Source organism: Eretmochelys imbricata, chromosome 5, assembly GCF_965152235.1.
Source record: "Eretmochelys imbricata isolate rEreImb1 chromosome 5, rEreImb1.hap1, whole genome shotgun sequence".
NCBI lineage: Eukaryota > Metazoa > Chordata > Testudines > Cheloniidae > Eretmochelys > Eretmochelys imbricata.
The window spans coordinates 14,931,216-14,951,448 of NC_135576.1; the positions used below are offsets into that span (position 1 = coordinate 14,931,216).

Below are 20,233 nucleotides of genomic sequence, written 5' to 3' on the forward strand. Positions count from 1 at the left end.
AGTAAGAATATATATATATATATATATATATATATACATACACAGAGAAGGTGGAAGTTGCCATGCAAACTGTAAGAGGCTAATTAATTAAGATGGGCTATTATCAGCAGGAGAAAAAAACTTTTGTAGTGATAATCAAGATGGCCCATTTAGACAGTTGACAAGAAGGTGTGAGGATACTTAACTTTAGGGAAATAGATTCAATGTGTGATGTGTAATGACCCATCCACTCCTAGTCTCTCTTCAAACCCAAGTTAATGGTATCTAGTTTGCATATTAATTCAAGCTCAGCAGTTTCTCGTTGGAGTCTGTTTTTGAAGCTTTTCTGTTGCAAAATTGCCATCCTTAAATCTTTTACTGAGTGGCCAGAGAGGTTGAAGTGTTCTCCTACCGGTTTTTGAATGTTATGATTCCTGACGTCAGATTTGTGTCCATTTATTCTTTTGCGTAGAGACTGCCCAGTTTGGCCAATGTACATGGCAGAGGGGCATTGCTGGCACATGATGGCATATATCACATCGGTAGATGTGCAGGTGAATGAGCCCCTGATGGCATGGCTAATGTGATTAGGTCCTCTGATGATGTCACTTGAATAAATATGTGGACAGAGTTGGCATCAGGCTTTTTTGCAAGGATAGGTTCCTGGGTTCGTGTTTTTGTTGTGTGGAGTGTGGTTGCTGGAGAGTATTTGCTTCAGGTTGGGGGGCTGTCTGTAAGCGAGGACTGCTCTGTCTCCCAAGATCTATGAGAGTGAGGGATCATTTTTCAGGATAGGTTGTAAAACTTTGATGATGCGCTGGAGAGGTTTTAGTTGGGGGCTGAAGGTGACAGCTAGTGATAGATTCTTCATCATATGAAGTCTTCAGATCAGGGTAGGATGTCTTTCTAAAAGATGTACTCTAGCTCAACCAAAAGTTATAAGCTTCATGCAGGAACCACTTGATGCAATTCTCTGGACGGTGTTATGCAAGTGCTCAGACTTGATTATCATAACACTCCCTTCTGGCCTTAAAATGTCTGAAGCTATGATGCCTAGTTCCTATGCCTAGCTCACAGGCAGGTTGTGGGGCTAAATTCATTAATGTTCATAAAGAACTTTGCACTTCTGTAACCATCAGAGAAGTGAAGTTCTGGAACAGCCTTCCAAGGGAAGCAGTGGGGGCAAAAGACGTATCTGGCTTCAAGACTAAGCTTGTTAAGTTTATGGAGGAGATGATCTGATGCGATAGCCTAATTTTGGCAAGTAATTGACCTTTAACTATTAGCGGTAGGTATGCCCAATGGCCTGTGATGGAATGTTAGATGGGGCGGGATCTGAGTTACTACAGAGAATTCTTTCCTGGGTGTCTCGCTGGTGAGTCTGGCCCACATGCTCAGGGTTTAGCTGATCGCCATATTTAGGGTCGGGAAGGAATTTTCCTCCAGGGCAGATTGGCAGAGGCCATGGGGGTTTTTCGCTTTCCTCTGCAGCATGGGGCACGGAGGATTCTGCTGCACCTTGAAGTCTTTAAACCACGATTTGAGGACTTCAATAGCTCAGACATAATTTAGGGGTTTGTTACAGAGTGAGATTCTGTGGCCTGTCTTGTGCAGGAGGTCAGACTAGATGATCATAATGATCCCTTCTGACCTTAAAATCTGTGATTCTATGATCTCCCATGGTGATCGTGAAGTGGAGTTGTTGCTATTGTAATGTCTACTAAAGTGAACTCTTAATAACTTTTACTGACATGTTGGGAGAGAGGGAACTTTTGAAAGTGTGGTAGGTGTGTCCTGTTGTCTTGCCAGTGTAACAAAGAGCGACTGCATGCTCAGACACACTTTCTCCTTCCCATATGCATGCCACTTTCTGGTGGCCTCTGTCATGTGGTGATTCACTAGCTTTGAGGCAGAGACTGTAACTCAGAGGAGAAGATAGATTGTTATGGAAATATAAAGTGATTTTTATGGCACTTTTATTGCCAGCCTGGGAAGTACTGTAGTGCATAAATAAAAGATTTTTGCTGCCATTGGTGGTTATCATGGCTTCACAGATCCAAGAAAATAAATAATACTTTTTGCTTATATAGTGTCTTCTTCTAAAAACCTCAAAACTCTTTGTGAGCATCAGTGAAGCCTCACAACAGGGGTAGGATGAAAGTAAGTAAAATTGTCCCCATTATCAGATGGTAAACTGAGTCACAGAGTGCACACAGCATAGTCTAGTGGATAGGGGGCAGAACTGGGAGCCAGGAGCCTGGGTTCTAATTCCAGCTCTTTCACTAACTTGGCTGGACAAATCACTTATCATTGTTTCCCTATCTGTAAAATGGAGATAATATGCCCCATATGAGAAAGGTGTTATATGGGTTAATTAATTATGGTAAAGCACTGTCAGGATGGAAAAATGCTTTTTAAGCACTGTGTGATTTATTTATTGATTTACCTGTGCTAAAACAGTGAATAAATGGGGTGCCAGGAATAGAACCTGGGAGTGTTCTGACTCTCACAGTGGGCTTGTTCTGATTTCTAGGCAACACGGTCTCCCTAACTAGTTATCCTAGATAGTAGGTTCTGTAACAAAGTTACGAGGGTGATAGTCTCTATTGCTTTGTAGTATAGAGCAGCTGCAGTTTGTGTGTAAGGTAACTGATCACAGAAGCATGCAGGGAGTATTTTAGAGCACAAAGCATAGAGTATTGCTGTCCTCTGATGAACCATAATATGAAAATGAATGGGATGTAGGTGGGAGGTAGACAGTGTCACTCGTGAATCTGCACAAGATCTGATATTCCTGCTGACTCCCACTCCAATGCTCTGTCAGCTAAATTTTGCTCCTTATCTTTCCAAATAAATGTTGTAAATTTTTGCTGCTGAGTTTAAAAAAAAAGAAAAGAATGGATGATTTGTAATGGAAATAAAGCAGCACCCATAGCATAGGGGAACAAATGGCATTTCAGTGTCATGAGTGCCTGAATTCCCAGTAAATCATATATCAGGTGCCGTTAATAATAATCCTTTAAATTTATGTTGTATAACACCATTCATTTGAAGGTTTCAGATGGCTTCAGATTAACTAACCCTCAGAAGGTAGTTGTCATGGTGCTTGTTTTACAGATCTTGCAAGCTGAGGGAGAGATGCATTTATAAAGGTTAATCTGTTCTACTAATTTTCATGTTGTGTAGGACAGACAAGGAGCAATGCATGCAGTGTAGTTGTAGCCGTGTGGGTCCCAGGATATTGGAGCGACAAGGTGGGTGAGGTAATATCTTTTACTGGACCAGTTTTTGTCGGTGAGAGACAAGCTTTCGAGCCACACAGAGCTCTTCTTCTATTTCACCCACCTTGTCTCTCTAAGGAGCAACAGGTAATTTACCCACGTCCACACAGTGGGACTAGTACCCAGTTCTAACTATTTAAACATCACTACCTCATAGATCTCAGAATTCTCAATTGCCTTTTTTCCTTCTTTTAACCAGGGTTATCATCCATTGCCACATGAAGCTGAAATTGCACACACCAAAAAACTATTCAGAAGAAGGAGGAACGACCGGAGGTAGGAGAGACCTGTCCAAAGTGTCTTTGACCTTCTTTTACTCATCCTGCAACTCCTCTCCCGACCTCTTTGAATGTTTTTCAATTATATTGTCTTTATCTGAAATTTGTGAAATGCAAAATACTACATTATGATACCAGTGCTCCAGGGTCTGCACCGACTTTCCACTGGCTTCTGGGTGGAGTTTAAGGTGTTGGTTATGGACTAATAAATCCCTAGATGGCCTGGGACCACCCGACCTGAGAGACTGCCCCCTCCCTATACCATACTGTCACAGCTGCGGTCAGCTGGTCTACCAAGCTGGATCCCCTTTTTATGAAAGAGAGGAGGTGACTGGCGGGACATTCTCTGTGAGAGCATTGAGACAGGAGAACTTGTTCCCCTCCCTTGGTCTGAGAGAGTCTGAATTTGGTGTCTTTCTGGGCACGCTGCGAAAGAGTCTGTTAGAGAGGATTTTTGGAAAGGGCTGAGGGTGGGCTTCCTAGATAATGAAGGGCATGTCTATGCTGTAGTTAAACGCCCACAGTTGGCCTGTGACAGCTGACTGAGGCTCGTAGGGCTCAGTGCTGTGGGGCTTTAAAATTCTAAGGTAGAAGTTTGGGCTCGGGCTTGAGCCTGGGCTCTGGGACTTGCCCCCCTTCGTGGCGTCCGAAAGTTCAGGCTCCTGGCCTGAACACCTACGCCGCAACTTTACAGCCCCACAGCCCGAGCCCTGCGAGTATAACTGCAGTATAGACATACCCAAAGGGTAGGTGGCTGGCTGGCTGGCCTGTGGAACCAGTCATTTTAAAGCTGCTGAGATTTAATTTGATTATATTTGTTGTATCATAACATTAGAGCACCTAAAGCCTTGGATAGGCATCATTATTTAATTTTATTTATATAGATTTAAAATAATTAAATTTAATTTAATAATAAATAATAAAATTAATAAATAAATTTTTGCACAGTTACATTTAAAAACAAATCAGGAAATACAGGAATTCATCTTAACTTGTCCATGTTGCACACACAGGTAGTATTTTCAATTCCTGTTTTTTTGGTTCTGTTCTATTCAGTATATGTGTTTATACTGACCTCTTTATTGTAGTACCAGAGCACCTTCCAGCGGCGCATTAAACAACGTGGCTACACATCTGTCATATGTTGTTTGTTCTCCCATCCTCTCTCCACAGGGAGAAGCGTGTGCACTATTAGAGAAGGCAAGGTCAAAGAAATGTGCCTTGTGCTTGAAACAGAAAGGGGTGAGGTTTGTGATGGTCCTTAGAACCTGACAGAGTTCATTCCACAGTCTTGGACCAGGCCTGGGGAAAGTTCTGTCTCCTGCGCAAGCTTTACTCTTATTGTTGAGAGTTCCACTGGGCCAGAGGAGCAAAGTTGTCAGCCCGTGGTCTTCATCCTGGAGCTTTAGAGATAGTCTTTTAGGTATCCTGGACCCAGGCTGTAGAGCGCTTTGAAGATAAAAACCAAGACCTTGAATTTGCTTAGAAAGTCTACGGAAAGCCAGCATAGAGAGCAGAGGACAGGTGTGTGACAGGTGCTGAGGAGACATGCTTCACCGTTCTGTACTAGCTGCAGTTTCCTATGAGCTGAAGGTTTTGTGCCCAGGTGTATCTAATTGCTGTAATGAAGCTAAGAGGTGACAAAGGCATGAATAACTGAGGGTGGTCATATCCTGTGTTCGGTATAAAGTGTACACTGCGAAGGACGCCTGCTGTGCAAAGTTACTGAGTTAATCTTGTTATATGATAGAAACCTGGGCCTGGATTTTCCCAAGTGATGTGTGATTACGAAGGGCAGGAGTGGGGTGGTGCCTGGTACTCACAGGGGGCAGTGGGCAGAGGTCCCAAAAAAGCCAAAATTCGGGTGAAAATTGATCATACCTGAATATTGGCTTTTCCAAAACCTGGGCATTTTTTGGAGAAAGTTAGTAAATACCAAAAACGAAGGGCCTTGTGCATAGCACAGGTCACAGAATTCCTGTCACTAATTCCTGCAATGAGCAGAATAACAAGTGGTTGAACTAGGGCGCTTAGAGTTATAACCATATGGCTGGGTCCCCCCAGCACAGTCGTTACTATGTGAGTGGGACCGAAATAAAATGGGCCTCTTTGAATCAATGTGGACCTGATTTTCCTTCCGTTACACCTATGTAAATCCAGGGTAACTCTGCTAAAATCAGTGAGGCTATGTCTGTGTAAAATTGGTGTGAGATCCGGGTGTGTGTGTATCTTTCTGAAGGCTTCTCACAACTCAGGACTCTTCTCTCTGGGTGGGAAACATTTAGCATTATTGCAAGTCATCCCTGTTAAGGAAGCCTTTGAAGTGGTGATATTTGTGTGACTTGTACTTACAGCTGTTGGGCCAGCTCCTCAGCCGGTGTAAACATGTGTAGCTCCATTTACCCAGCTGAGGGTCTGGCCCAGGGGTAGAGAACCTTTTTTCTATTGATTCCTGGCAAATGGGAGCTGTGGGGGCGGTGCTTGCAGATGCGGGTAGGCATGTGTGGGCTCTGAGCTTCCCTGATCACCTCTGGGCCGCTGGGATAGCTGATCCACTGGTCTGGCACCCTCGTTTCCCCCTGCAGCGGGGTGGCGCTGAGGCCCAGGGCTTCCAGCCGGTGGCACAGAGCCTTGCAGGGGACCAGATCCGGGCCGGAGGTTCCCCATCCCTGATCTAGCCCATTGTCCAGTTGTGAAAGAATCACATTATAGGTGTTTTTTTCTCCTACTACTCTGTTCAGGTTACCATTATAAACTGTCAACAAACAAGCATTTAGGTCCCCTGAGGGCATTCCGCCCTCCTCCCCACAGATTACAAGAACTGATAGCAGAGGAAACTGCCTTGAGTTGATGTTGGAAGATCACATAGTGAGATAAAGTATAGCTAATGTATGCAGACTAGGCCAAGGATTTTGCAAAGGGACTGTGATAAATATCACAAGGGGCGATCTGGTAACCTGTGAATTACAAAGACATTCATAATTTATGGTTTCAGAGTAACAGCCGCGTTAGTCTGTATTCGCAAAAAGAAAAGGAGGACTTGTGCCACCTTAGAGACTAACCAATTTATTTGAGCATGAGCTTTCGTGAGCTACAGCTTCCGATGAAGTGAGCTGTAGCTCACGAAAGCTCATGCTCAAATAAATTGGTTAGTCTCTAAGGTGCCACAAGTCCTCCTTTTCTTTATTCATAATGTATGTTGTACATGCTAGAGCAACAGAGCCATGGACCATGTAAGCTGAATTAAGACAAAAGCAAGGAATCCACTGAGACACTTTAAATTTCAGTCGATAACGCAACATGGGGAGTCAGATCGACTGGGGGGAGAGACAGCAGTTTTTTTCAGCCCTTTTAAAAAACAAATATGCCAAATGCTTGAAAGAGTGAGTGAACTCTCAAATGCTGGCATCCTGTGACTCTCTGCAAAGTACACCATCCCACAGTCTGGTAGCCACACAAGGCTTTTCGGTTCGTGACCTTAGGGAATGAGATTATGATTCACAAGGGGTTTAGCCCATCCCCTCTAGTTCCTAATGCCTTGTCCCATCCCTTTTTCTGTTAGACTGAATCTGATTCTCCCCCAATCCTTGTAGAAAGAAGGCAATTTCGTCATAAGATTATTGCATTTATAGGACATTTTCTATAGTGCATCCCTTAAGACCAACATTTAAAAAGTGTATTAAGAACCTACTCGCTGGAGGACTACCCCAATACTAGCTGATGGGAGTATAGGCTGAGGGAGGTGGCGTTTATTAAGAGTTATTTCAGGCCAAACTTCCAGCCGGTCGTTGGACAGAAACCCTATTTCCTGGGAGGCAGGCAGGGCACTCTTTGGAAAATGATCTGATAGTGCATAGAAATACCTAGATGGATTAGACTGGAATAGGTTTTATGTTCACAGTGCATGAGCTCCTTTCTCAACTCTGCCATCAATTTTCTGTTAACCTCTCTGAGCTCCAGTTTCCCCTCTTGCAAAGGGGGATAATGCTTCCTGAGCATGGGGACTGAGAAGTTCAGTCCTTCAGTGTTAGTAAAGCACTCGTGAGAGCTTCTGATGGACAGTGCTCTAGAATTTGGAAAGAGTATTTTTAATCTTAATTTTAAAATGTTTGAAACAACTGCCTAAAACAGGGGAAAGCAAACTACGGCCCGTGGGCCGAATCCAGACAATCAGGGCTTTCAATCCAGCCCGTGGGATTGCCAGTCCCATGGCTCTGCATTCAATTTTCCCACCCTGATGTAGTGCTCAGGCCAAAAAGTTTGCGCACCCCTGGCCTAAGAGGATGTGATGTCAGTAAAAACTCCACACTGGACACAGAAGGGTTAACGAACTGCTGTGGCCTCAGTCATCCCCACCTTGTTTCACCTACAAGAGCTGTGAGGCTTGGAGGGGGTTGCTAAAAGGAGAGAGAACGCTGAGTGGAGAGGAGACTGGGAGGAAGAGCAGTTTTTTTGTGCTGGTTCCTGAAGGAAGGTCTGGCTGGGACTATGACCCAGCCACAGACAACTAGATACAGAGCATCCTTGTGTTTACTTTGTTACCTGGGCCTATCGTGTTCCCCTTTTGATCTGGAGTATTGTGCTTACTGCTCTGTATGAGACCTGCTTATGGTCTGAATGGAACGACTGCAGTCGATGCCCCCCTCCCCCCCGAAGGGGACGACTGTCTTCAATAGGTTTGCTCCCTACCGGAGTTCATGCAGTAATTAGTCATGAGTGCAGAAGCAACATGGTCAAACGGAGCTTGGGGGAACGGAATTGATTCTCCCACCAAATATCTCTCGGCAAACTATTTAGACTGAGATACCTTGGATAATCTCCCAGACTTTGATGGCTGGCCGGCCACCCTCTCCCCCTACATGACTAGACGGGTGCTGTCAGCTGCTTCATATAAACAGCTATACACTCTGGAACCATCTCACTTCTCAGTGTATCGCAGAACAGAATGGAAGCCTTAGCTGCCCATCATTTTAATGCTGCTTATGATGCCCCAAGAGAGCGCTCCCTCTATAAAATGCATTTGCAGTAAGTGGAGTCTCAACATGGTTATTTTATGTGAAAAACCTGGTACAATGGGAATTTAAAAAAAAAACAACAAATTTCATTTAATCAAACTGTTTACAGTTTAAATTTACAGGTTGTATTGGAACAAAGAACTGGTTGCAAAGTTATTCACACTTTATTGCTGTGCTACTATCTTATCATCCCCAGGCATTGTGTTGGTGGATATAAGATTCATTCTACTGGTTGTGAATCTGCACTCGATGGTATTAATATCTCTCTGCTGTATGACCAGCAGAGGAGGCATTTTATTGCCAGTGAAACTTTTGGGAGCTCTGGGCCTTTGCATTAAATGTTGTCTGGATCCAGAAAGACCCAGCCTTGCAAAATCAAGCCCACAATCCCCTCCCAGACCTACCTAAGTCTGGCTTGTGAAAGTTGTCCGGGTCAGCTGAGAAAGCATTTCATGCCCATTCTGCCACTTCTTTTATTTTAATACAATGCAAAAGCTGTGTCACGTATATCAGCTTTACACGTGGGGCCTTAGAATGGGGCACACAGCTCCACTGGGTAAGTATGGCTACTTGGTGTGAGGAAGGTGGGCTGGATTTGCTCCATTAAACACCAACCATGTCTGCTTTGCGCTGTTCAAAACATAAATGAAGGCCAGGAGTTAACAACCTTGTAGACAGAAATAGAGAAGGCAGGACACCTTGGGAAGCTCAAAAGAAGGAATAATTGGTAATTGGATTAGATCATTTTGATGAGCATCACAGTAGAAACAAGTCTAAGGGCTTGAACCAAAATCAGATGAAACTGTCTCACTGACTTCAAAAAAAGAAAAGGAGGACTTGTGGCACCTTAGAGACTAACAAATTTATTTGAGCATAAGCTTTCGTGAGCTACAGCTCACTTCATCAGATGCAACTGTAGCTCACGAAAGCTTATGCTCAAATAAATTTGTTAGTCTCTAAGGTGCCACAAGTCCTCCTTTTCTTTTTGCGGATACAGACTAAAACGGCTGCTACTCTGAAACCTGTCATTGACTTCAGTGAGCCCTTAAAGAGGGACTTGGAAGCGGGGTCAGTGGCAAGGTCAGATTAACTCTCCTGTGGGCCCGGTGCTATTAGATTTTGTGGGGCCCCTGTGTACAAGTCTTTTTCCTAATTGAAAACAAAATTATCACAATTATGGCATTGAGGCTATTAACGCTATACCAAACTTGCCTTTTAATTAACATAAAGCCGTTCTGTGGTTACAGTTCAGTCTTAAAACATGTAGAATATAGTTAATTCAAAATAGCCTACTTCTTACCTTAGAACAGCTGTTATATTAGTTTCTTTCTGGGAGGGCATTTGGGTGCAGGAGGGGGCTCCAGATTGGGGCATGGGGTTGGGGTGCAGGATGGGGTGTGAGGTGCAGGCTCCGGCCAGGAGGCGCTTACCACAGGTGGCTCCTGGCCGGCGGCGCAGCAGGGCTCAGGCAGGCTGCCTGCCTGCATGCTGTGGCCCCACGCTGCTCCTGGAAGTCTCTGCTGCTGGCCGGCACACCCCTGGGGGGAGGGGAACAGCATGTCTCCGTGCACTGCCAAGGCCCACAAACACTGCCCTCCCCCCACCCCGCAGGGGCCGCAGTGACGTGCCAGCAGCCAGCCACTTCTGGGAGCCTGCCGGTAGCCTGACAGAGGCTTGCTACACCAGGGCCCCCCTTAGCCTGGGGCCCTGAGCTGTAGCCCCTCAAGCCCCCTGCGTTAATCTGGCCCTGGACAGCGGTGGCTTGGGGAATTGGAACATGTAAGGGGAAATGTGGAAAAAAGATTTCTGTTAGAAATAAGCATGGACCCACAACCTTGGCATGAGCTGCTTTGTTTTTTGGTTGTCTGGTTTAACTTCTACTCTTATCTGTGTGAATTTCAGTCCTCTTGAAAGTGAAGTAATAGCACCTGCTAGAGCCAGGCATATTGAATGCAGGTGCTATGCAATCTTCCCATGCAACTTCCCTCACTCTGACTGGCATGCTGCCTGCTGTTCCAGTCTGCTGCCTGACTTGTTTGAGCAAAGACGACAAATTATGTGGTGGGGTTTTTCTGTCATGTTGATAAATGACCGTTAGGAGGAAGTTATCCAACTTGTACTTGGAATTCTAAGTCCAGTTTTGAACTCTGGACACAATGGATTCATGTTTATTTCACAAATCCAAGGATTCTCTGGGCTCCACTATGCAGGATATTTTTAGCCTTCAAGGTTGTTTTTTTATAGGGGGAGCTGATAGCATCCCATAGAGAGAGTTTGTCTAACACTCTCTATTATAAAAGATTCTTGCAGCCTTTTTCTGAGAAGCTCGTACTCCTCCATTAATTGCAGCCATGAAATTTGGCAGAGACAAAGCCCTAGGACTAGCAATGTGATTCTTTTTTTATCTCAGGAAGTATCATTCAGGTTTGGCTGAGTTACAACCTGTTTAAAAATTATCATTTTCTTTCTTTTACTTGCATTCCTTAGGAAAGTATAGTCAGCGTGCCGAACTAGTAACTAGACATTACAACTTGTCAGAAACATTGTCAAAAAATGGTAGTGGTGGTGGTGGGGGGTTGATAACAAATACACTTATTTTCATAGAAAAAATGCATTTTTCTCAAAATGTTGAAATTTTTAGAAAAATCCCTCTTTCTCTCACTTTTTAAAAGTATAGCTCTCTCCCTTTTGTTTCTCCAGAGAAAAATGGTGGCAAAAGGTGAAAATACTTTCCCTCCGCTTTCTCCATTTTTTCAAAAGTTGGGAAACGCCATATTTATAAAAAGAAAAGGAGTACTTGTGGCACCTTAGAGACTAACCGATTTATTTGAGCGTAAGCTTTCGTGAGCTACAGCTCACTTCATCGATGAAGTAAGCTGTCGCTCACAAAAGCTTATGCTCAAATAAATTGGTTAGTTTCTAAGGTGCCACAAGTACTCCTTTTCTTTTTGCGAATACAGACTAACAAGGCTGCTACTCTGAAACCTGCCATATTTATAGTTGTCTGTCCCCCTTGTGCATCTGTCACAGTCTTTAATGATGTAGTGTCACACTGTTTTTTCCACGGAATCCTGCCTCTTTCAATGCACAGGATGGAGGCACAGGGGAGCAGAATTACGGTTGTGCAGGCAACCTTAGAACTGGCATTGACTTTGTCACCTAAAGAATGTTCTTTTAACATGGGTGGTGGCCGTGTTTCTACCTAATGTAGATCTATGTTGTGGTAACATCTAGAGGCGTTAGCCAGGTCAGGGAGGGTTCTGTTATGCTGCAGGTTGTAGGAACAAACTGTGAATGACATTCCCTGCCCCAAAGAGCTTACAATCTAAATAGAAGTGACAGATAAGAGTAGGAGAGAAGTATGGTTCTTCCCATTTTACAGATGGGGAAACTTTTCTTAGGTACCATTTTTATTGCCTTTTTTCCTCTCTGGTTTTGGTTTCACAAAGATGTCATGTCAATGGAAGACTATGAAAGGTGACAGGTTTCAGAGTAGCAGCTGTGTTAGTCTGTATTCGCAAAAAGAAAAGGAGTACTTGTGGCACCTTAGAGACTAACCAGTTTATTTGAACATAAGCTTTCGTGAGTTACAGCTCACTTCATCGGATGCATCTGTGTGTATATAAATCTCCTCACTGTATTTTCTACTGAGTGTATCCGATGAAGTGAGCTGTAGCTCACGAAAGCTTATGCTCAAATAAATTGGTTAGTCTCTAAGGTGCCACAAGTTCTCCTTTTCTTTTTATGAAAGGTGAGAAAGTTCTGCCACTGATTTCCAGCAGTTAACAGGAACATCCGAAGAGCGGGCCGGGGGGGGTAATAGTTTTACTTTGTGTAATGACACATCCATTCCCAGTCTCTATTCAAGTCTAAGTTAATTGTATCCAGTTTGCAAATTAATTCCAATTAAGCAATCTCTCGTTGGAGTCTGTTTTTGAAGTCTTTTTGTTTTAATATTGCGACCTTTAGGTCTGAGATCGAGTGACCAGAGTGATTTGATATCCCAAATGATAAACTCAAATGGTTATTACATGCTGGGCATGACTTGCCTGAGGGATGCAGTTGCCCGGGGGATGCAGCTGCCTTCACCAGGATGTGGCAGCGTTAAACTGCATCTGGGGGTCCAGAGGATGGAGGTCACCTGGAAAGATGGGCCAAATCGGCACATCTTTCAGGTGCCCTAGTCTCTGCTCTCCCCAACAGTTCGAAGCCCTCTCCTGGGGCAGAGACTGTAGGCTGACTTGGTGTCGCTGTGGACTTGGCCAAATATTTTTCAAAAATCTTTGAAGGCACCATTTATTATTTAAGAAATAAACCAAACAATTGCAAGTCAGCAGGAGTGTTTCTTTGGCTGCATAATGCATTCTGGGGCAGCAGAGCAGGGACAGCCAAACTAATGTATGTAAGGCTTACTTTCAGTAGTTTGTGCTGCCCCTCTTAGCCGAGCCTTGCACGAAAATTGGATCACCCCTGACAGAATATTTGGTTGTCTACCCATATCATGATGATGATGATGATTTAAAGACTAACGCTGGGTTTATTTTATTCGTCTATTTAAAAAAAAAATTAGTCAGCGGGTGAATGCAATTTCAGCCTGGCTCTCAGGTGTACACAGTATAAATGTCCACTCTTGAGTTTGCAATTCACCGTGTAAGATTTGCCCACTACAAAAGGTGGTAAAAGTCTATCAAAGTTGAAATCCTTCCTACTTTCCCTCCATCTCTCCCCCTGGTAGTCTGCCATCCCAGCATCTTCTCTATAGAAGAGCTTCTCAGGGAACTACCTCTTGCCTCTCTGTGGAACTGAGCAAGTGGGGGCACGATGGGGATAGCACTGATTTCATGGAGGAGAATGGTCTATCTTTTCTCAGTGATTTCCCTCACAGTAAGGGCGGGGCTAAGGCAACAGAGTTCATGCCAGATGCTTGATCTGCAGGGTTAGTAGAGCACTGGGCTAATTCCGTGTCACTGGGGACCAGCTAAATAGGAGCACATTTTTCATGATGAACCATGAAGAGTTTTTAAATAATGAGTGTTTTCTTGTATTCATTAGCTCTGCCAGGTACCCCACCCTGTTATTTTGGGGGCTTCTCAGTAAATTGATTTTAGCCGTTTGTTCTAGTGCGTCCAGTCATAAAATACATGGTGGCATCTGTCAGGGTTTGAAATATTTCTGGATGCCTACCCTCCTTGCAGTCTGTTTGAATAATAATGCTCAGCTTTTATTTGGGATGATGAAATTAAGTGGAGGGGACTTGTTCTTCAGGACAGATTCTGTTTAACAGAGAGATGGTGCTTTTTGTTTTGGCATTTAATTAATTTTTTTTTAAAAGTTGCTGTGAGAGAAATATTTCTGTACTGCTGAGTAAGAACTACCATTGAATGTAATCCATCTGGGCACGTTGGTTGGCCAGGGTTCTGGGCTGCACGTATCGTTAAGAAGAAGGATGGTCCAGTAGTGAGGACACTAGCACAGGAGTTGAAAGACCTTAGTTCAGTTCCCTGTTCTGCCACGGACTTCCTGTGTGACCTTGGGCAAGTCACTTAATTTCTCTTTGCCTCAGTTCCCCCTCTGTAAAATGGGGATAAATGAAGTGGGAAGGCACCAAGCAGCAACACGTTACCCATAAGTGTGAATATGCCGAGCCACTTGAAGAAGACTAGCAGTGGCCTGCCAGACGAGTGTTGTGAGGATAAATACATCAAAGACCATGAGATTCTCAGGTACCCCAGTAATGGGTGTCATGTAAGTAATGTAGATAGACCCGAATGCCATTATCCTTTACTGCTGGTGGGCTTCATACACTTAAAAGGAGCCTGACAGACTTGTGCTTTGCCTTTCCTATGGTGAAAGGAGAGTGGAGCTGATGGGGATTGTGGGACGATTGTTTAGAGTTCTTGAAGCCAGGATCTGTGTCCTCCAAAACCAGCAGTGCTTTGTTTTTATTTCATGGCAAAAGAATGCTGTTTCATTTCAGCCTCTGCATTGACTAGGAGGTTCAGAAACTCTGAAGCAAATGAAGCTGCAGGTGTGGGGGCGACTGGCTCCCTCACTGGTGGCAATTGTAAAGACGCAGGCACCACCTTTTGAAAAATTAATGGGCTTTAAAGATCTGACACGAAAGTAACTCTGTTTAACTGGAAAGCAACTAATCACCTCTTCCCAAAAGGCTTCTGCTGCTTTTCTGAATAAAAGCTTTGAACCCTTTGCTCTTCATCTGATGCACATTAATGTCCTCTTTCCACTGCATTCCTGGGAACAAGCTGCAGAATGCTAAGTAGCTCTGTTGGTTAACAATCTTTTCCAGACGTTTCTGCTGTTCATTTAGCCCCTCTGGGTTTCCAGAGGCATCCAGAGACTCAAGTGGCTGGTGCAGTCCTAGCAGTAGCTGCAGTCTCTGGAGCAGGACTTTACAGGCTGGTTGCCAGGCCTTGTGCACAAGATTCATCCAACTTGTCATGTATGCCTTGCATTTCTATGTCTTATCCAAATCTTCATTTAGAAGTGGCAAAGTTGCAGTTAGATGGTAATACATCAGATACCAGAGTGGCCAAACAGTGCTGCCATAAGGATCTCAAACGGCAGCCTCTGGATGATCAGAAAATCCTATTGTTTCTAATGACTCTGCTATTTCAGTAAGGAAATGGGAGTGATGTGATTTTTTTAAAATTTCCCTCTAGCTTTTCAGTGCCTAACATGTAGCCATCCTGAATAATAATTGCTTTTTGATAACTGAAGTACAGAAATGTCCCTAGCTTTCTAACTTTTCCCTTATACCGTCCCAATGTGTTTCCTGTGGCTAACTTGGCTTTACATATAAATGATCAAGCTAAACCTGGCTGAATTTAATTAAAAATAAAAATCAGGCCTTGGGGGAAAAACATCCCCTTTCCCACAAGAGCCCCAGGTGGCTGTCAGAAAGTGTTTCCTCATTCTGAAACAGGAGTGATTTGTAAGCTGATGCTGACAAACTTTCTTTGTGTTCACTTTGATAGCAGGGTTCTTTGGGGTGAAGAAAGTGTGTGTGTGTGTAAGTGTGTGTGTGTGTGTGTGTACACTATGGACAGCCATGCAACTCTCTTCCAAAAGTACAAAGCCTGGTTAAACAATCATTATAGAACGTGTTCTGATTAGCCTCTGCAGAGCCTGGCCAGAATTCACACACAAATGACTGGGCCTGATCCAAAGCCCCTTGAAATCAGTGGGCTCTGAGTCAGCTGTGAATGTCTGAGATCCTTCCTTCATCAGTTCTAGTGAAGAGAGTAGGAGCTCTAACATATTTCTATTTCAACCTTTTACAGACCCTTGGGGACACTAAACTGCCTGCAATGATTAGCTCAAATGATTACACTGCTTTTCCTCTTGTGGCAAACTCCCTTTGTAAAGTATTTTCAATAGTGGCACCACGAGGGACATTATTCCTGAACTGTTTCCTTTCGAAATGCCATAAGGGGCACTAGATCAATTTACTGTACAATAAATATAACAGGAAGCGCCATTCGCACCATAATGCTGTAGAGGCAAAAATTAGTAAGTACTGGGCAGCTGCAGAGGAGGGGACTTAAGCGAAAGTTGTGCTTTGTGCGTGGAAAACAAAGGAAAGAGACTGCTGACGGTTAGTGGAGAAAGTTAGATACAGACAACCTAGAAAGGCGCAGAGGAGGAGCACTAGGCCTGGGTGGTGGAAAGCGGAGACTTACTTAAGGGATTGTAAGATGATGACAATGCATAGTGAAAACAGGTTTCTCTTTTTTCACTGTCTGCTAATACAAGGTCACGGTGGTCGCCCAATAAAACTAATGACAGAGTAAATTAAAAACTATGAAAAGGAAATGCTTCTTCACACATCAGATATTTACTCTGTTCGTTATGCTGCCACAGGAGGTCACCGAGACAGATACTGCAGCTGGATTTATGAAGAGGCTGCATCATTTAGTAACCAGTAATCACATTTGTTGTGCTTGAGGGAACACAGGATTAATCATTTCTTATATTGCAGGGCTAAGCTGGCTGTAGTAGGGATCAGGAATGAATCCTCCTTCCCTACACTAGTGGAGCACTGCACAGTTGGCCAGGTGTATTGACATTACACTTTTTGCTCCCTTCCTTCTAAGTATCAGGTGTATGCTACTGCCAAGGGCAATACTGGATTTGAGGAGCGACTGATTCAGCTTGGTATGGCAGATCACCTGTTTGTAGTGTAATGAGAAAGGTAGCTTGGAACAATAAGGCGGGCAGATGCCTAGTGGTCACAAATGGAGATGTGTCCAGAGCAATGAACAGGCAAAAAGAGGCTATACTGGGAAGCCGCTATACTGGGAAGTCTTTAAACGAACAGTTGACTGAAAAGAACACACTAGAAGGCATAAGAATATTCTGGTCTTTCTGTGAGGAAGATGGCAATCTGCTCCTCGGTCTAGCATTGCAGCGAGCCCAAACCTATGACTTATGGATTTACTATTGCAAATTCAAATAGGTTTGTTTGCATGGATCTAATCCCCATTCTGACTGACCCTCCTTCTCCTGGCTCCAGCATTAGTGTTCATTTTAAAGTGTATTGATAAGAATAATTTGTGATCTTCCATGTTTTGCATCTTATCAGCGAATTTCCATGTTGAATCTGATCAATTTTCAAGCCAAGAGATATTTTTTTTTCTAATTGCCAGTAGGGACACTTAGCCTGAGATCTGTACATCAAGTTGTATTCTTATTACCTGCTAAATAACCATCCAAGGTAAAAGATTCCATGATGAGAACTCAGCTGATAATTTTGTGGTGGTTTATAATGTACAATAGAATCCAGCTTGCTCTTCCAGAGGGACATAGACTCTGTATGGCTAGCAGATGTAAAAAGTTGTCGATGAAAGGAGCAGAAATGACTAGAAGACATGCTGGCACAGGCGTGTTGTGCAAGAGGATGCCCAGTTTGAAGTCATTCTGCTAACACTAATAAGAGTTTAAAGAGCTTTCTATCCTGAACATAAGAACGGCCATACTGGGTCAGACCAAAGGTCCATCTAGCCCAGTATCCTGTCTTCCAACAGTGGCCAATGCCAGGTGCTCCAGAGGGAATGAACAGAACAGGTAATCACCAAGTGATCCATTCTGTGACACATAGAAAATGTACCTTTATAAACATTTGTGGGCTCTGTGACATTACATCCATAAAATGGTAGCAGAATTAATGTGATACAAGGTGAAAGAACAGGTAGACCCTTTTGCGTGATCAGCCAGATCTGTTGGGTTTCCAGCCAGTTCCAGGACTGTGTGGGTGAATGTTACTGTTCAGTGACTATTATTTTGCCCTAAACCTAGTTCACCCCAATCTATCCCTAGTTGAGGTGGTGGCATGAAAGGGGTTAACAGGTTTTCATTTCAAATCAAATCCTTTCCTTTCATTGTTTGCTTTTTTTAATGCCAAGAGCCCACACTGATAACACTTTATGGAGAGTAAAATGATTACAATAAACAATCCAGGGCTTAAAATTGTTTTTTCACAGTCGTGGTTTCATATATACATACAATTGATTTAATTATTTAAGAACAGGTATTGTTCTTTGAGTATGTGTCAGTGTGGATCCCACTGTAGGGGTGCATTTGCCTCAGGCACATGAGATCGGATTGTTTTTACTGGTCGTGTCCTTTGGGGTCTCACATGGGCCCTGAGCTGCCTCGTGCTTCTGTGCAAGGGCAGAACAGCCATGACCCTCCCTCAGTTTTCATTTACCCCTGTGGCAGTGAGATGGAGCCTTGTGGTGTCCCACCTACCATTTTTATGGAGCATCAATCTCATCCTTTTTCAAAAGGTTTTCTTCACTAATCTTCACCCTCCTTATTCTTTATTTTCTTAATTTGGATATTCCTGCTGTATAATGGGATGAGGCACCTACCATCATGGCAGACTCTAAACTCTTACGGTTTAAACCCTGCCCAACCTGTGATGGACTCATCCCCCCAGTTGATGGACATAAGCAATACCTATTTTGTCTGGGGGGAGAACCACATCCCCAATTAGTGGTAGGTGTGTAAAGCCTTCTTGAGGACTGGCAAATCAGGTGCAAGCTTACTTGTCTACCTCTTTGCAACTGTGGGGAGTTGTTTGACAAATATGATTTCCTGACCTGGGAAAGGATGACTCCCTTCCTGTCGAAAGTGCCACAAGACAGTAGGGAGGAATTAACGGAGATTTTAAAAGGCCAAATTGTCCCCAGAACAGCCCTCCATGCAGCCCCGGATGCTTCCAGCACAGCCCCGAGATCAGTGGCCATGAGATGAGCCTCTTGACTGTTAGCATCTCGAATAGTGAGAGAGACGCTATCCAGGACCTCCCATTAGAGGGGATGGAGCTCTTCAACAAGATAACACAAGACAATGGAATAAGCACTCCACTCTTTTTAAAAGATTCCATTGCCCTGCCGAGGTCACTGGAGACTTGTACACCAACCCCTTACTGGAAGCCCTACAAATACAGCCCTGACAGAGACAACAGGGCTCATCCTTATTCTCAGACAGCCGGTGAATCCACTGCACCAACGATCATGATATTCGAGTAGGCACCTGTCATCAGCCTCCTTCATCTTCCATCAATCAAATGGCAGATTTGACGGACGTGTCAGAGCCACAGTAGAGCCGAGCAACAGCCACCTTTGGGAGCCATTTTGCCCTGTTCTATTGGACTGGTCTGATACTATCTCAGGCAAATGGGTGTTGGATATAGTTGCCCACAGCCATCCCACTCACTTCCCTGTTCCTCTTCAGGGACCTTTCTCATAATTGTAGCACTTTCATCCATGGTTTTTAAAGAGCTTTAAAACAACACTTTGCCGAGATAGATAACGCTTCAGGGTACAGAGAAGAAAAATGGAGGACCAGAGAAGTTACATGAGTTTCCCAAGATCTCCCTGTGCGTATGTGGCATTACCAGGAACAGAACCCACCTGTCCTGATTCACAGGCTTCTGCGTGCTCTAGCCACTGCTAAAGTTGGAGAACAAGATCTGGAATATGAAATACAAAACTCCAGGGTGGTATGGATCTGTATTTGTATATCAAATGTTGTTTTTTACTTTTTTAGGGAGAATGATGGGCAATTGAGCTGGAGCAGGTGTTTGTTTTAACTACAAAGCCCACCTTGTTTTGTGGGACTTGATGGGACTCAGGAGACCTGGTCACAATTCTTGCCTTTGCTGCAAACTTTTTGTGAACTTGGGGAAGTCACATAATCTCTTTGCGTCTCCATTCTGTTAAACGGAGGTAATGCTTCTTTTCTCTGACCTAGGGCAGTCTAATTTGGTTTCTCTTGGTACCACCAGGATACTAATATAATAAAGTCCTTGTAGAGGAGTTGATTCTGAAAGCAACACTAGGAAGATCCAGTCCTCCATGGATTAGGAAAGAATTACTCCTTTGATCATTTAAAACGGGAATTTTAAAGATCACTTGCAGTTAGGGCTCAGAGAACCCTTGAAAGCTTCAGGACTCAGTGGGATCAGCTCCCAACCCATTGAGTCGTCAAACTGGGTCTGGAAATCTCATGAAATCTCTTGTTATAATTCTACATTTCTGCTTTCCATGTTTCCGAGAACCAAGGAAGTTAAAAAAAAACAAGCTGGGGAAGTTAGCCAAAGTTTTTTGCACTTAAGGAAAAGTTTGAATTGGGATTGGTCCCTGTGTTTACTTTT

The 20,233-nt window shown here is 43.8% G+C and overlaps 1 protein-coding gene across 1 annotated transcript in view; it reads left to right on the forward strand.

Annotated features, from left to right (window-relative positions):
• Window positions 1-20,233, forward strand: part of CTIF (cap binding complex dependent translation initiation factor) — a 341,931-nt gene that overhangs the window by 192,265 nt on the left and 129,433 nt on the right. The window contains exon 8 of the mRNA XM_077816213.1: window positions 3,460-3,536. Within this exon, the coding sequence (XP_077672339.1) occupies window positions 3,460-3,536 (77 nt within the window). The remainder of the gene's footprint in view (window positions 1-3,459; window positions 3,537-20,233) is intronic.